This window comes from Dromiciops gliroides, chromosome 3 (genome assembly GCF_019393635.1).
Source record: "Dromiciops gliroides isolate mDroGli1 chromosome 3, mDroGli1.pri, whole genome shotgun sequence".
NCBI lineage: Eukaryota > Metazoa > Chordata > Mammalia > Microbiotheria > Microbiotheriidae > Dromiciops > Dromiciops gliroides.
In genome coordinates this window covers 629637579-629651044 of record NC_057863.1, presented here as the reverse complement: position 1 = coordinate 629651044, position 13466 = coordinate 629637579, and the positions used below count along the sequence as shown (strand labels likewise).

Here is a 13466-nt window from a genome sequence, read left to right as displayed (position 1 = left end):
TGGACTCAGCATATATAATGCATTCTTCATTGGCATTCTGGCCTCCTCTCCCCTCTTCCCTTGTCTTTTCCTCTGCTCCCCCCCAGACCCCTTGCTCCTCAAATTCAGGCAGGACAGAGAATATTAGCATGATAACGTGCCCAGCTGCCAGCCAATGGAAGCCCACTGAGGGGTTGTCACAGTCCTCCCCTCCCACAAAGCCCCACCCGAGGGCCAAGCCCTCTACTCACCTTTGACCCTCAGGTAGTGACCCCCAAACCTATAGGCCTCAAAGTGGAGGGAGAGGGGCGTGTTGGACTGGTCTAGGTAGATATCCACCTTGCTGAGCTCAATGCCCTTTCTCTCAAACACCGGCAGTAACACTTCTCTGCCACAAGGAAGCAGTCATGTTATTGGCCCTGACCTCAATGTCCAGTGCCACGTGGCCCCAGCCCCAAACCCCAAACCCCAAATACCCTCACAGCCCTGAGCCCACCCCCCAGCTCCTTTTCAACAGGTTCAAAGGTCACAGGACTGTAGATTCAGAACTGGAAGGTCTCTTACAAGGAAGGGCATCAAATCTAATACCCCCCCCCAATTTACAGATGAGGAAACTCAGACACAAAGTAATAAGTTTAAGAGGTAGGATTTGAACCCACTCTAGAATTAGTCTCATGATGCCACAGCCCACACCCATCATGGATGGGAGCACTTCCCATAGAGCTGAGCAGGCATTTCATGCAACATGCTCTGGTCCCTTGGACACTGCCCCAATCCAATCCTTCCCCCCCACATGCCCCCACCACTATTTCTGTAGCCTCAGCATCTAACTCCAGGCTTGGCACTGGAGATTCTTTCCAATCCAGTTAAAAGACTACTGGGAAGGAGACAGGTTCACAAAGATGAGCGCCCTGTGGCAAGGCCCAGACCCAAAAGGCCAGACCGGGGCCCTACCCTAAAGATTTCTTCTTCATTGCCGGAACAATCTCTGTCTCAATGTCCACATTCAAGTCGAATTTCAGAGTGAAGCACTCCTTGCTGGGGTCCTAGCAGGAAAAACATGGAGTTAGAGGATTCGTCACTGGGTAGGGAGCTGGGGCTGTGAAATGCAAGGGGAGAGGAATCTTGTCCAGGGACCCTGGAAGGTTTCTAAGCTGCTGAAGGACCTGAAGCCGCTGGGGTGGGTGAATGGCCACTAGGCGGCGACACAGAGTTCTAACATGCAGAAGAGGCAGGCATCCCTGCTAGAACAAAGTTGTGCTAGCCAAAAGCAGTGGGGGGAGGCAGGGAAAGAAATTCATTTCTAGGCAGCGCCGTTGGCATTTCCCCGCCCTGGGCATAGTCCTGATGCCCTCACTATGACTCGACAGGGAGTCATCGGTGTCAAATCTCATCCCCAACCCATCCCGCTCTTCCCACTTGTACCCCAGGCAGAGCAAAGCCCTGCCCTATCCTGGGGCCATGTGCACTCCCCCTCCAGACCTGAAGAAAAGATGGGGGCAGGACTCCATGCTCATGAATGTATGGACAAGTGGGTGTGTGTGTGGGGGGACACCCAGGCTGCAGGCTCTATTCTAAAAGGGGCGGTACTGGAGCAAAGGGGCGATGGCCCCGGAGAAAGGTGTGATGCCCGGCCACTAAGAGGGGCTCCTTACATCTGTGTGCCTCCTTCGAGCTTTCTTCTTGGCCAGCTTCAGACCTGAACCCTTCCTCTCCCTGTGGGGTAAGGGCAGAGGTTAGGCAAGATGGCTTGGGGAGTGAGGGAAAGGCTCTCCTGTAGGCCTAGGAAATGAGGACAAGGAAGAGCCATCCCCAGAGCTGTGGACGGAGAGATTGGAACCCTCCAAACTCACTTCCTGTCCTGTCCACCCACCCAAATGCCCAGGACTGGGGGATAGATAGCATAGGCAGCTCCTGGCTTTAAGTAGTAGGCACGCCCTCTTGTGGCTAATGTAGGAATCACACTCAATTTAAACTAGGCATCCCTGCATGGTTGGATTCACCTAATGGTCTCACAGGTAGTGAGTTCTAATTTTAGTTCTGCCATTGGCTTTGTGACTTTGGGTAGGTCATTCCCTCTCATTTTCCTCATCTATAAAATGAGGGGCTCAGGCCCCCTTCTGGTCTAAAATATGGGATTTCAATGAAGTGCTGCTTCCTTTGGCCCACACTTATTTTCTACTGGATGTGTAACTACATGGTGGAGACTAAGGGCTGGGAGAGCCGGCCCCTCCTCCCCCTTTGTCCTCCATATCAGGGGAGACTTCATCCAGGGCCCATCTCCTCCAAAAGCCATTAAAGCATTCTCCCTGGGGCCCAGAGAAGAAACCTGTCCCATTGTCCTTAGAGGCAGAATCAGTAGCCAAGGCCAGCTCTCCTGGGATCTACTCTTGTGGCTAGGCCTGGGGAGGCTGTCCCATCCTCTCTCATCCTTCACTGTCCCAGACCTACCCTTTGCTTTCCATTAACCCTTCATCATCCTCATCCAGGTCTGAGGCTGGACTGGTTCGGGGCGGACATGACCTTGTGGAGACATTCCGGGCCAGGACAGAGCCTGGAGAAGCAAAGAAGCAAAAGAAGGAAAAATAGGAAAGGTGAACTCCATGCTCCCCTTTCCTCTCTGGTCATAGGTGGCTGAATGTCTGTGGCTAAGCTCATGAGCCCGAGTCTCTACTCCATGGTAATTATAACAGCTGATATTTCCAAAGTGTTTTAATTTTCACAAAATACATTATCTCATTTGATGCTCACAACTGAGAGGGGACAGATGCTATTATTTTCCCCAGTTTATAGAGGAAGAAACTTCACCCAGGGTCACACAGTCATCAAAATGAGACACTAATGCATTGGGGTTTTGGGGGTTTTGTTTTTCTTTTTTTTTTTGTGAGGCTATTAAGGTTAAGTAACTTGCCCAGGGTCACACAGCTAGTAAGTGTCAAGTGTCTGAGGCCAGATTTGAACTCAGGTCCTCCTGAATCCAGGGCTGGTGCTTTATCCACTGTGCCACCTAGCTGCCCCACTGCCCCTTTTTAAAGGTTTTTGTTGTGTGTGTTTTTTGGTGAGGCAATTGGGGTTAAGTGACTCGCCCAGGGTCACACAGCTAGTAAGTGTCAAGTGTCTGAGGCCGGATTTGAACTCAGGTCCTCCTGAATCCAGGAACAGTGCTTTGTCCACTTCACCACCTAGCTGCCCCAACTAATGCATTGTTAATGGAGTTGTGAACTGATCCAAACATCCTGGAGAGCAATTTAGAACTATGCCCAAAGGTCTTTTAAATTGTGCATACCATTTGATCCATAAATACCACAGCTAAGTGTATATCACAAAGAGATCTAAGAAAAAGGAAAAGGACTTATAGGTACAAAAATGTATAGCAGCTCTTTTTTTGTAGTGGCTAAGAACTGGAAACCTAGGTTTGCCCATCAATGGGGAATGGCTGAACAAGTTGTGATATATGATTGTGATGAAATACTACTGTGCTGTAAGAAATGATGAACAAGCAGATTACAGAAAAACCTGGACTTACATGAACTGATACTAAGTAAAGTAAGCAGAACCACACATTGTACACAGTAACAGCAACATTGTAAGGATGATCAACTGTGATAGACTTAGCTATTCTTGACAATACAATGATCCAAGACAATTTCAAAGGAGTCATGATGAAAAATGCTGTCCACCTCCAGTGAAAGAAATAATGGGGGCGCAGCTAGGTGGTAAAGTGGATAAAGCACTGGCCCTGGATTCAAGAGGACCTGAGTTCAAATCCAGCCTCAGACACTTGACACTTACTAGCTGTGTGATCCTGGGCAAGTCACTTAACCCTCCTTGTCCTGCAAAACAAAAAACAAACAAAAAACAAAAAAAAAAAACACACAAGAACTAATGGAGCCCAAATGCAGATTGAAGCATACTTTTTAAAAATTTCCTTCTTTTTCTTTGTTTATGTTTTCTTTCACAACATGACTAATATGGAAATGTTTTGCATGACTGCACATGTATAACCTATATCAAATTGCTTGCTTTCTTAATAAGGGGGAGGGAAGGAGAGAATTTGGAACTCAAAATTTTTTTAAATGTTAAAAATTGTTTTTACATGTAATTGGAGGAAAAATAAAATATTTAGAAATAAAATAAAATGTGCTGTCCAAGCCAGAAGAATCCTTTCCCTCTTTAGCTCACCTGGGACAAGGCTGGAGTTCAGAAGACTGCATGACTCAAAGAGCCTTAGCTATGAACTAGTCCAAGTCACTCATTTTACAAATGGGGAAACTGAAGGACAGAGAGAATTGACCTGCGTGAGACTGCTCAGGGGGTAAGTAACATATCATAGGGTCATAGATTTAAGCTGGAATGGAATGCAAGGCTACTAAATCTGTCCATGTTATTTTTTTTAATCATTCTTTTTTTTAAGGTCTTTCCTTTCCTTTTTTTTTTTTTTTTTTTTTTTTAGTGAGGCAATTGGGGTTAAGTGACTTGCCCAGGGTCACACAGCTAGTAAGTGTCAAGTGTCTGAGGCCGGATTTGAACTCATGTCCTTCTGAATCCAGGGCCGGTGCTTTAACCACTGCGCCATCTAGCTGCCCCTTTCCTTTTTATTTTTATTTATTTATTTATTTTATTTGGCAGGGCAATGAGGGTTAAGTGACTTGCCTAGGGTCACAGAGCTAGTGTCAAGTGTCTGAGGCTGAATTTGAACTCAGGTCCTCCTGAATCCAGGGCCAGTGCTTTATCCACTGCGCCACCTAGCTGCCCCCCATGTTATTTTATAGATAAGGAAACTCAGGCCCAGAGAAATGAAGCAATTTGCCCATCAATGGGGAATGGCTGAACAAGTTGTGATATATGATTGTGATGAAATACTACTGTGCTGTAAGAAATGATGAACAAGCAGATTACAGAAAAACCTGGACTTACATGAACTGATGCAGCGAGTGTGTGAAGACCCAGGCCCAGCTACCTAACCACTGCTAAGCTATAGGCTACTTCAAACCCAGGTCCTGAGCCACCTGGAGACAGACCCAGGCTGGAGCCTAACTTCCCACTGCATCCTACCCTCAGCTGCTGATTTCTTGTTACTCCAACACCATGACCCAGGGGAGGGTCTTCAGAGCCTTTGGATGTTGAACCGGCTCCCAGGAACGGTGTGAGGGGAGGACCCAAGTAAGAAGAAATCCCCTGATTAGAAGGCACAGGCCACGGGCAGCTAGATGGTGCAGTGGATAGAGCACCGGCCCTGGAGTCAGGAGTACCTGAGTTTAAATCCGGCCTCAGACACTTAACACTTACTAGCTGTATGACCCTGGGCAAGTCACTTAACCCCAATTGCCTCACTAAATAAAATAAAATAAAATAAAATAAATAAAAAATATAAGAGAACCGGCCTTGGATTCAGGAGGACCTGAGTTCAAATCCAGCCTCACTAGCTGTGTGAACCTGGGGGAGTCACTTAACCCCAATTGCCTCACCAAAAAAAAAAAAAAAAAAAAAGAAGGCCCTCTGACTTGATGGCACTGCCAGCAAGCCATGAAGATGGACACCTCAGGAAGCCACATCTCCCATCCCCCCAAGTCCCAGGCCCAGCTCACCTTGGGGGGGTAGGTCGAAGCGGATGTGTCCGTCAAAGTGCATGGTGCTATGAAACTTGCCGTCACACACCTCACACAGGTTGAGGGGTCCCCGGCGGTGGAGCTGCTGGCAATCGGCGTGGTGGCATACCTGGGGGGGCAAGAATCACAGGTCTCACCCCAAGGCAGCCAAACAAAGGGCCATCAGCCCAGACCTCTATCCATCAGAGTATGAGAGCCAGAAGGCCCGCTCTCAGTGACCATTCAATCCAACCCATATCTAACCCAGAATCCTCTCTACAACCTATCAAACAAATGGACTTCCAGCCCCCCCCTTCTCCAGGCATCCTGTTCTACTTTGGGACACCTCAGGTAGGAAGTTTTTCTTAACAAAAGCCTAAAGGTGCCGGGCTCCTGCTAATGGCCACCTGGACTGCATAGAATTTCTCCAGTCCCTCTTCCCTGAGGCAGTACTGCAAAAACTTGAAGGGAGATAAGCTCTCCCACACCCCTGAGTCATCTCCTCTCCAGGCCCACCTACTATGATTAACAGGCACTTGGTGGGCAACACTGACCCAGGTGCAGAAGGTGAGAGCACGGAGGACAGAATTCCATTCTATCCACTCATCATTTATCAGGCACTAGGAGAGACACAAAGTGTAGGTAAGACACAGCCCCCGCCTTTGTAGAGTTTACAGTCTGGTAGGAAAATAAAACCCAGAGATAATTATAATATGGAATGATACACGGTAAAAACAGGAGGGAGTTCCACATCGGAGAAGAGACTTCTGGAAGACGTAATAACAGAAAGAGCACCAAAATTGGAGCCCTCCCTCTGCCATTTACAAAACAACCTCCTGGGCCTAAGTGACCTAGGGTTCCCTTCCTGTTCTTTTTTTCTTTTTTTAGTGAGGCAATTGGGGTTAAGTGACTTGCCCAGGGTCACACAGCTAGTAAGTGTTAAGTGTCTGAGGCCGGATTTGAATTCAGGTACTCCTGACTCCAGGACTGGTGCTCTATCCACTGCGCCACCTAGTTGCCCCATTCCCTTCTTGTTCTAACTGCTAGCTAGCATTTCTAAAGTGTTTTTAAGTTTTCTGAAGCGTTTTACATGTCACCTCATTTGATCTCTACAACAACCCTGTAAGGTAAGGTGTTGTTATTCTCACCATTTTACAGACGGGGAAATTGAGGCAGGCTGCGATTCAGTCACATTCCTATAGTCCCACAGACTTGATTCAAACTCAGGTGTTTCTGACTCTATCCACCACGGCACCCGGCTGTTCTGGATGGATGATCCCACAAAATGCACTCCCCCCGGGTCCCTATCACCTTCTGCCTAGCTTATTAAAAGTAATCAGCTGGGGGACAGCTAGGTGGTGCAGTAGATAAAGCACCAGCTCTGGATTCAGGAAGACCTGAGTTCAAATCTGGCCTCAGACACTTGACACTTACTAGCTGTGTGACCCTGGGCAAGTCACTTAACCCTCATTGCCATTGTAGTCAGCTGGTTGGTCTCTCTGCTTCTCTTCCCCCACTAGCTGCCAGTGATCTTCCTGAAGTGCAGGCCTGACTATGTCATCCCCCATTTAATCAATTCCCTATTGCCTCCAGGTTCAAATATAAAATCCACTGTTTGGTTTTTTTTGAAAGGGAGGATGTGGGGTAATTCCGGGTCAAGTGACATACCCAAGGTCACATAGCTAGTAAATGTCTGGAGGCTGGATTTGAACTTGAGTCCTCCTGACTCCAGGGCTGGTGCTCTGCCTAGCTGCTGCTCCCTCTGCTTGGTTTTAAAAGCCTTTCCTAACCTGCTCTCCACCCCCCTTGAAGTCTTCTTAGGCTTTACTCTCCCCCTATACTATTAGGTCCAGTGACCCTGGCTAGGCTGATCATCTTGTTTTCCTACCTTAATGGTCTATCCCCACAACCTCCAGTGCTCTCGATCTCCATCCCTTCTCCAGGCCTTCAACTCTCGCTAAGGTCCCAGTCCCCAAAGTCTTCCCCCTCTGAGAATACTTCCCATTTACCTCTTATCTCTTATATATACAGCCTGTTTACAAGTTATCTGTCTTATTAGAATGTAAACTCCTGGAGGGCAAGGACCCTTAGAATCTCCAACGATAATCACATTGCTGCCCTTCAGACTCTCTGAGATCCCATTTGGGGTTTTCTCAGCCATTTTCTTCTCCAGCTCATTTTACAGATGAGGAAACTGAGGCAAACAGGGTGAAGTGACTTGCCCAGGGTCTCACAGCTAGGTGTATGAGGCCGGATCTGAATTCAGGTTCCTCTTGACTCCAGGTCTCACACTCTATCCACTGCATCACCCGCAGCCCCTAGCTTATCACACAGTGGGCACTTAATAAATGCTGGTTGACTAGATTTCTAGGGGAAAGACCAACAATGCAGCCCTCAAGCCTTCCACCCCACCCATTTCCCCTCCCTCTCCATCGGAACACCAGGCCTCCTATTTTATCTAGAAAATAAGAAGTGAGAGCTCCCATTTCTCCCCTTCTCTTTATCTCAAAGGCCCCTCATCATCCTCCCTGTTCTCTGCTCTGGTCTCCAAAGAGGAAGCCCCTTCTCCTCACCCTGATTGACACCCCTGCCCGTGCCCTCCATCTTCCTTCACCAGCAGACAGCCCCTACAATCATCCCTCCTTCACTGTAATCTTCAATTTGTCCTTATCTCTGGGGTCCTCCTAGGTGGCTTACAAACACACCCATTTCTCTCCCCACCAAAGATAAAGAAATAACCACAACAAAAACACTCTCTAGATGCTATCAGTTCCTTAGGTTATTGTCCTGGTCTCTTTGGCCTTTCTAAGCCAAACTCCAAGAAAAAGCTGGCTAGAATCAGAAGATTCCACTCCCTCCTTGGGCTCTTAACCCCTTGCAATCTGGCCTCAGAACCCCCTCATCCCTCAACTGAAACTGCTCTCCAGAAAACTAGTAATGATGCTTAGAATGCCAAATCTGATGGCCTTTTCTCAGTCCTTATAGCCTTGGCCCTGAAGTCAAGGGCTTTTTGTTGTTATTTAGTTGTTTCAGACACATCCGACTCTTTGTGACCCCATTTGGGGTTTTCTTGGCTGAGATACTGAAGTGGTTTACCATTTCCTTCTCCAGCTCATTTTACATATTTGGAAACTGAGGCAAACAGGGTAAAGTGACTTGCCTAGGGTCACACAGCTAGTAAGTGTCTGAGGCCAGATCCTCGCTATTTTGAGAATCCAATGAGATATCTGTATAGCACATAACACAGTGGCTGGCACAGACACTATATAAACATTGGCTATTATTGTTATTTTTGTTGTTATAAGCATCATCATCCTCAATAATACTTTTTTTGCTTTTTGGTGAGGCAATTGGGGTTAAGTGACTTGCCCAGGGTCACACAGCTAGTATTTATCAAGTGTCTTAGGCCACATTTGAACTCAGGTCCTCCTGAATCCAGAGCCGGTGCTTTATTTACTGAGCCACCTAGCTGCCCCCTCAATAATACTTTTGACCACCCCTCTCCTCAATGCATTCTGGTGTCACTGCTCTCCTGTTTATTCTCCTGCCTGGACATTCCTCAGTCACCTCTGCTTATTCAACATCCATGTGTCACCCCCATTGTGGGTCCCTCCCAGACTTCAGTGTTGGGCCCTCTTCTCTCCCCTCAGAATTCTCTCTGTGAGCCAATCAGCTGCCTCTAGGACCATGACATCATCCAGTTGTGGTCTCTCTCCTGAACTCTGGTCACACATCACCAACTGTCCATTGGACATTTCATACAGAATGTTCCATTAACATCATCCCCTCAATATGTCCCTAACAGAAGCCAATGTATTTCTCCCCCAAATTATTATCCCTCTTTTGAGCTCCCCAGTGTCTGTGAAGGGCCCAACCATCCTGGCAGTCACCTAGGTTCAAAGTCATTTGGTTATTCTTGACTCTTCCTGTCCCTCACCCCCCATCTGCACTTAGTTGCTAAATTTTGTCAATTCTCCCTTGTAACGATCGGAATGATGCCACCTGCTGGAGACTTACTGCAGGATGCTTTGCCATGAAGAAAAGGTGTCTTGAGGGCAAGACATGAGACTCTTTAGCGTTGGGAAGTGATGTTTGCTAGTGGGAGGAAGAGGGGGCGGGGCTGGCGCTCTGCTCTTTTTCATCAGGATTTTGGTGGAGAGTGGAGCTAAAAATGTACTCTCCCTTTGATAGATGAATCTAGGTCTTTCTCCACCAAATTCTTATTCTCCTTAATAAATGCTTAAAAGTCTAACTCTTGCTAAAGCTTCTGATTTATTGGCGACCACTCATTAGATATTTTAGACAGAGTAGCTAGAATTTTAGCCCCTTACACCCTCTACACCTCTGAGCTCTATTCCCTTCCCTCCATTCACGAGGTTGCCACCCTAGCTCATACCCTCATCCCCTCTCACCTGAAATATTTCCACAGTCATCTGACTGGTCTCCCTACTTCTAGTCTTTCCCCTTTCTAATGCTCTGGTTAGAGTCTAAACTCCCCGAAGGCAGGGACTATCTTTTGCCTATTTTTCTATCTCCAGCACTTAGCTTGTACATCGTAGACACTTCTTTTTTTTTTTTTAGTGAGGCAATTGGGGTTAAGTGACTTGCCCAGGGTCACACAGCTAGTAAGGGTTAAGTGTCTGAGGCCGGATTTGAACTCAGGCACTCCTGACTCCAGGGCCGGCGCTCTATCCACTGTGCCACCTAGCTGCTCCCATAGTAGACACTTAATAATTATTGGACTGATTGATCCATCCTGCCAGAGTGAGCCTGCTAAAGGATCCCTGTGACCATGTCACTCCCCTCCTCTAGAAGGACCAGTGGCTCCCTACTACCTCCAGGATCAAAGATAAATCCCCCACCTTGGCACTGAAAAGAAAGGCCTTAACAATTTTGCTCCAGCCAGCCTCCCCAGCATTATCGTACATCACTCTGCTTCATGGACTCTGGGTTCAAACTAAACTGCCTTCTTTGCGATTCCTCACACAGAACCCTCTGAATCCTTTCTCTCCCAGGCCTATAATGAATGCACTTCCTCTCCTACTCTGCCTCCCGGACTCCTTGGCTCCCTTTTAAGCTCAGCTTCACATCTACTCCTACAAGAGGCTTTTCCCAGACTCCCACTTCCCCACCCATCCAGTGAGTAGCCTCCCCACCCCTCAAAATGACTGCATTTACTTTCATGCTTTTCCTCATAAAACATAAACCTCCTTGAGGGCTGGGGTTGTCAGTAGGTGCTTAAATAAATGTTTGTTAATTGACTTTATAGACAAACTGAACAATTCAACAAACACTAGTTAAGCCCCTACTATGTGCCAAGCACTGGGAATACCCAAACCAAATAGTCTGCCCTGCAGGAATCCCATTAGCTGCCTGCTGATTCCGTGCTGGGAGTGAGGGTGAGGGTCTGCCACATAATCAGAGCTGACATATTTACATAATCACCCAAGATCTGGAAATATATCTCATTTGAACTTCATAGCACGTATTGTTATGCCCATCCTCCACTGAAGGGAACTGAGGCTCAGAGAGGTTAATCAACTTGTCCATGACCAGGATATAATAATAATCTAGTTATCCTCATGGGCAGTCAGACAGTACAGTGGATAGAGTGCTGGGCCTAGAGTCTGGAAGATCTGAGTTCAAATCCAGCCTTAGACACTTACTACTAGCTGGGTGGCCCTGGGCAAGTCACTTAACCCTGTTTGCTTCAGTTTCCTCCTCTGTAAAATGAACTGGAGAAGGAAATAACAAAGCAATCCAGTATCTTTGCCAAGAAAATCTCAAATGTAGGACATGACTGAAATGACTCAAGAACATCTTCTTCCTCTTCCTCATCATCAGCAACAACAATAACAATATCAGTAAGGTTTGCAAAGCACCTTGTGTAGGTGAAGACCTTGTTTGGTCCTCACAACCGTCCCGTGAGCCAAGTGCTCCTAGCTGCATTTTACAGATAAGGAAACTGAGGCCAGCAGAGCTTTAGTGATTGGCCTACAGTCTAGGAAGTGTTAAGCCTCAAACAGCTAGTGAGTGTTTGAGGCAAGATTGGAACACAGGTTTTCCTGATTTCCAAATCCAGAGTTCTCTCCATTACTTCACCGAGCTTCTTCTGTAAATAGCAAAGGTGAGATTTTAAGGGGGCAGCTAGGTGGAGCACCAGCCCTGGATTCAGGAGGACCTGAGTTCAAATCCGGCCTCAGACACTTGACACTTACTAGCTGTGTGACCCTGGGCAAGTCACTTAACCCTCATTGCCCTGCAAAAAATAAAAGGTGAGATTTTATAATGGGGTCTTCCTGACCCCAAGTGTAGCATTCTATCCACCGCATCCAGCTACCTCACTATGGCCTCGGTCTATCAGGTTCTCCCAATCTAGTTGAAGAGGCAAGATATACGCTCCTGCACACACAAACACACATACACACATATCACAATGTTATATGTGTGTCTATATACATGTATCATTTCCATTGACCAGGGCCTCATGATATAGCACCAAATGGATGGTGTAGACTATCATTTATTTGGACAAACCAATACTTATCAAGCACGGACCACATGCAAGGTCCCATTCAAATAAAACAGCCTTTTCCCTCTAGACCCTTATGGTCTACTAAAGGAGAGAGAGGAAAGGGGAGACCAGAGGTGTCACCAAGGAAGGGTTCCCAGAGGATTTGGGCCTTGAGGACTGGATCAGGTTGTGGGCAAGAAGACAGGGATTGGGGGCAGCTAGGTGGCGCAGTGGATAAAGCACTGGCCCTGGATTCAGGAGGACCTGAGTTCAAATCCGGCCTCAGACACTTGACATTTACTAGCTGTGTGACCCTGGGCAAGTCACTTTACCTTCATTGCCCTGAAAAAAAAAAAAAAAGAAGACGACGACAGGGAGGAAAGTATTCAACGTTCTGTATTCAGCAGGGGTCTGCTTGTGAGGAAATCATCCCAAGGCAGCAGGGAGGAAGGAAGAGTGTAAAGATGAACTCCAGGTGACCCTGCCTACACTCTTCCCTCCTCTCTCCAAAGGCCAGAGCCCAGAATGCTGGGACAAAGACCCAGCAAGACCAGTGACCCATCCTAAAGAAGACCTGTAGAGGCCCCACCCTGGAAGGCAGTGGGCACTGGGCAGCAGAGAGCCAGCCCAGAACCAGAAAGGCCTAGGGTCACCTCCTTCCCCGGACACTTGGTAACTAAGTCTTTCACCATTCCAGGCAACTCACTGAGACTCAGGTGTAGACCTGTGTTGTTAGAGGAAGATCCTTACAGCAATAATATTGTAGGTACAGGTGCCACCTGCCGCCCCCCCCCCCCCCGATAAAAAAGTACACGTACCCATCCATATCCATAGCTGTACATTTTGTCCCAAAAGTCTTAGTGCTGTTGTAAGTTTGCTGTCTCTAGTCTCCCAGTCCTAAATCCTCTGGGAAGCTTTCCTTCCTGACACCTCTGAGCTCCCCTTTCCTCTCTCTTCCTCAGTATTTACTGGACTATAAGGGCCTAGAGTAAAAAGACTATGTTTTATTTGAATGGGAACTTGCAAGTGGTCCGTGCTTGATAAATGTTGGTTTGTCCAAATAAATGATTGTCTACACCATCCATTTGGTGCTATATTATTTACTGGTCTCATTTCCATTGACCAGGGTCTCATGATTTAAGCTTATAGTTTATAGACACAAACACACATATACATGTATGTATATATTCATGTATGTGTGTGTATATATATCTCACAGAATGTTAAAGCTGGGGGAAAAAACAATCTCAAATCCAAGGCCCTTCCCACTGCAGACCCCAAATCCAGACCAAGACCATGTAGTCCTGTCCACAGACAAGTCTTTGTAAAATGCCTACTACGTGCCAGTTATTGTGATAGGTGCTCAGGACACAGATACTGAAGTT

General features: G+C 47.1%; 1 protein-coding gene across 8 annotated transcripts in view; it reads right to left on the bottom strand.

Annotated features, from left to right (window-relative positions):
* PLEKHG5 (pleckstrin homology and RhoGEF domain containing G5) overlaps positions 1–13466 on the bottom strand; it is a 117472-nt gene that overhangs the window by 21613 nt on the left and 82393 nt on the right. For all 8 annotated transcript variants that reach the window (XM_043997521.1, XM_043997526.1, XM_043997523.1 and 5 more), the window contains 5 exons: positions 5568–5697; positions 2431–2533; positions 1635–1695; positions 934–1025; positions 231–367 (listed from right to left, as the gene is read on the bottom strand). In XM_043997521.1, coding sequence (XP_043853456.1) covers positions 231–367; positions 934–1025; positions 1635–1695; positions 2431–2533; positions 5568–5697 — 523 coding nt within the window. The remainder of the gene's footprint in view (positions 1–230; positions 368–933; positions 1026–1634; positions 1696–2430; positions 2534–5567; positions 5698–13466) is intronic.